At 48.2% G+C, this 2500-nt stretch overlaps 1 protein-coding gene across 1 annotated transcript in view; it reads right to left on the bottom strand.

Moving 5' to 3' along the window:
* Positions 1-1517, bottom strand: part of LOC122263470 (beta-1,4-N-acetylgalactosaminyltransferase bre-4) — a 2594-nt gene extending 1077 nt beyond the window's left edge. The window contains exons 1-3 of the mRNA XM_086535728.1: positions 1436-1517; positions 911-1094; positions 43-258 (exon numbers count right to left, since the gene is read on the bottom strand). Of these exons, the coding sequence (XP_086391854.1) occupies positions 43-258; positions 911-1094; positions 1436-1517 (482 nt within the window). The remainder of the gene's footprint in view (positions 1-42; positions 259-910; positions 1095-1435) is intronic.
* Between the last annotated feature and the right edge of the window lie 983 nt (positions 1518-2500).

Below are 2500 nucleotides of genomic sequence, written 5' to 3'. Positions count from 1 at the left end.
CACACACACACGCACATACACACAGACGCACACAACACCTACCTATCCGGGTTCTCAGCAGCCTGAGGGTGTTCCAGCGTGGTAAAAGTCGCCGAGTGTTTCGGGAAACGCCAGAGCTCCATCCCCTCGGCCCTTATACGCCGGTACATGTCGTCGTCCTCTGCTCCCCAGCCGTAGTACCGGTTGCTCCAGCCGTTCACCTTACGAACCTGCCACTCCGTCATGAGGCACGAGCAGCCGATGTGCTGGGCGAAGACGCTGGGAAGGGAGGGAGTGGGTTAGTGGGTTAGAGGGTGAGGGTAGGTGGGTTGGGGGAGTGGGTAGGTGGGTTAGGGGGTGAGGGGGGTGGGGGTAGGTGGGTTAGGGGAGTGGGTGGAGGTAGGTGGGTGGGTTAGGGGTGAGGTGGGAAAGGGTGGGTGGGTTAGGGGGTGAGGGGGAGAGGGTGGGTGGGTTAGGGGGGAGAGGGTGGGTGGGTTAGGGGGTGAGGGGGGAGAGGGTGGGTTAGGGGGTGAGGGTGGAGGAGTGGGGAATAGGTATTAGAGTAGAATAGGTAGAGAGAGAGATTGAATGTGTGGATGATGGAAGGAGGGGGGGGGGGAAGGGAGGTGGGGAAGGAGGGGGGGATGGTGGAAAGGAAGTATGCAAGAAAGAAGGGAGAGGATTGAAAGGAAATAGGATGATGAAAGGAAGTACAAAGGAGAGGGTGAAAAGGGGGAAGGGGGTAAAGTGGACGGGTGGATGGATGGAGGGAGGGGGGGATGAAGGGAGGGTGGATGGATGGGTGGAAGGAATTGAGGGAAGATGAGAGAAAACGTAACAAGTAAGAACATCATTGATTCGTCAGAACCACTAAAATACCAAAGAAAAAAATCAAAGGAGCAGAAGATGGATGTAAAAAAAAAAGACTCACGTATAATTAAACCTGGAGACTGAGGACCCAATGTGGCGCGGCTGGTCGGCGCAATAGTAGAAGTTTCGGTCGTCCTCGGACAAGCAGTCGATGTCCTGGAAGGCGTAGCAGTCGTGGGGCCCGTACTTGAGGGCGAGTGCAAAGCCGACGTTGAACACCTTAGCCTTGTTGAAACGTTTCCCCGCTGCAGGAGGAAGTGGGGGGGGGGCGAGGGGAGAGAGAGAGAGAGGGTAGGTAAGGCAGTGGTGGGGAATGCTGGTTTCCTCACGCTTTCAGAATAGGCTTAGGTACATACATGGATATGAACAGACATACACTCACCCGTAGAGACACACGTACACGCACGCACACAATTAAACATACAAACACATACACAAACACACGCACAAACACACACAGACAAACAAACAAAACAATCGCACACACTAAAAAAAAAAGACAAAAAAACACGCCAACACCCGCCCCCGCACATAATCCGCACAACAACGCCCATTCATAAATAGAAAAATAAACAAAAAGACTTACGTATTTGTTCAACGATGTAGATGGTGTAGTTTACCAATTGACGCTGAAGGATCGGGTGAATGTTGTTAAGAAACGGACCCATCTGTGAAAGAGGAGGAGGGGAAGGGGGAGAGGGAAGGGGGGAAGGGGAAGGAAGAACGGGTGTGTGAAGGGAAGGGAGAGGGGGAGGGGGAAGGGAGGGAGGGGAGGATATTATGGATGTCATCACCATCAGTAGGTTCATTAATGTTGTTATCATCATTATAATCATCTATAACAGCATCACCAGTCTAATCATTAATATCGTTATTACCATTACATTTACTAACACCATTGCTTAATTAATGTGAAACTCGCAATGCCACCGCTCCCTCCCTCTCCTATACCCCCCCACCCCACCCTAGCCCCAAGCTCTATCTTATCAAAAAAAAAAAATCCTTGAGAATCGACAACTTCACAAGGTATGAGACTTAATGGTATTAAAAGTTATCCTGATATTGTAAATGACATAAAGATTTAATCGCAACGCATCAATTGTAGCTTTTGTCTCATAAATTATCATTCATAATGACAATCACAATCATTCTCACTCATACATTTTCAACATCAAGCCTTACTATCGTTTCTCGGTCATTCATAACGTTAATAGCACTCATCCTAATTCATACAGTTCTTACACTAAGTCTCATGATGATCGCCCCTCGGTCATTCACAATGACACTATAACTCGTCTTCATTCAAAAAAGCCTTAACTTCGAATCTTGGTCATTCATAACGATAGCAGTACCTATCCGCACTCATATTAGCCTCACCATCGACTCTCGGTCATTCATAACTACAGTAGTACTCATTCCCATTCATAAATTTCCTCCACCGAGCCTTACCATCGCCTCTTGTTCATTCACAACTACAATAGTACTCATCTCCATTCATAAATTTCCTCTACCAAGGCTCACCATCGACTCTCGGTCATTCATAACTACAATAGCACTCATCCCCATTCATAAATGTCCTCCACCAAGCCTTACCATCGCCTCTTGTTCATTCATAACTACAATAGCACTCATCCCCATTCATAAATTTCCT

This window comes from Penaeus japonicus, unplaced genomic scaffold, assembly GCF_977035675.1.
Source record: "Penaeus japonicus unplaced genomic scaffold, GWHDUDI00000001_assembly GWHDUDI00002373, whole genome shotgun sequence".
In the NCBI taxonomy this organism is placed as follows: Eukaryota; Metazoa; Arthropoda; class Malacostraca; order Decapoda; family Penaeidae; genus Penaeus; species Penaeus japonicus.
The sequence above is the reverse complement of the archived record's forward strand: the minus strand, read 5'-3'. Positions and strand labels throughout refer to the sequence as shown.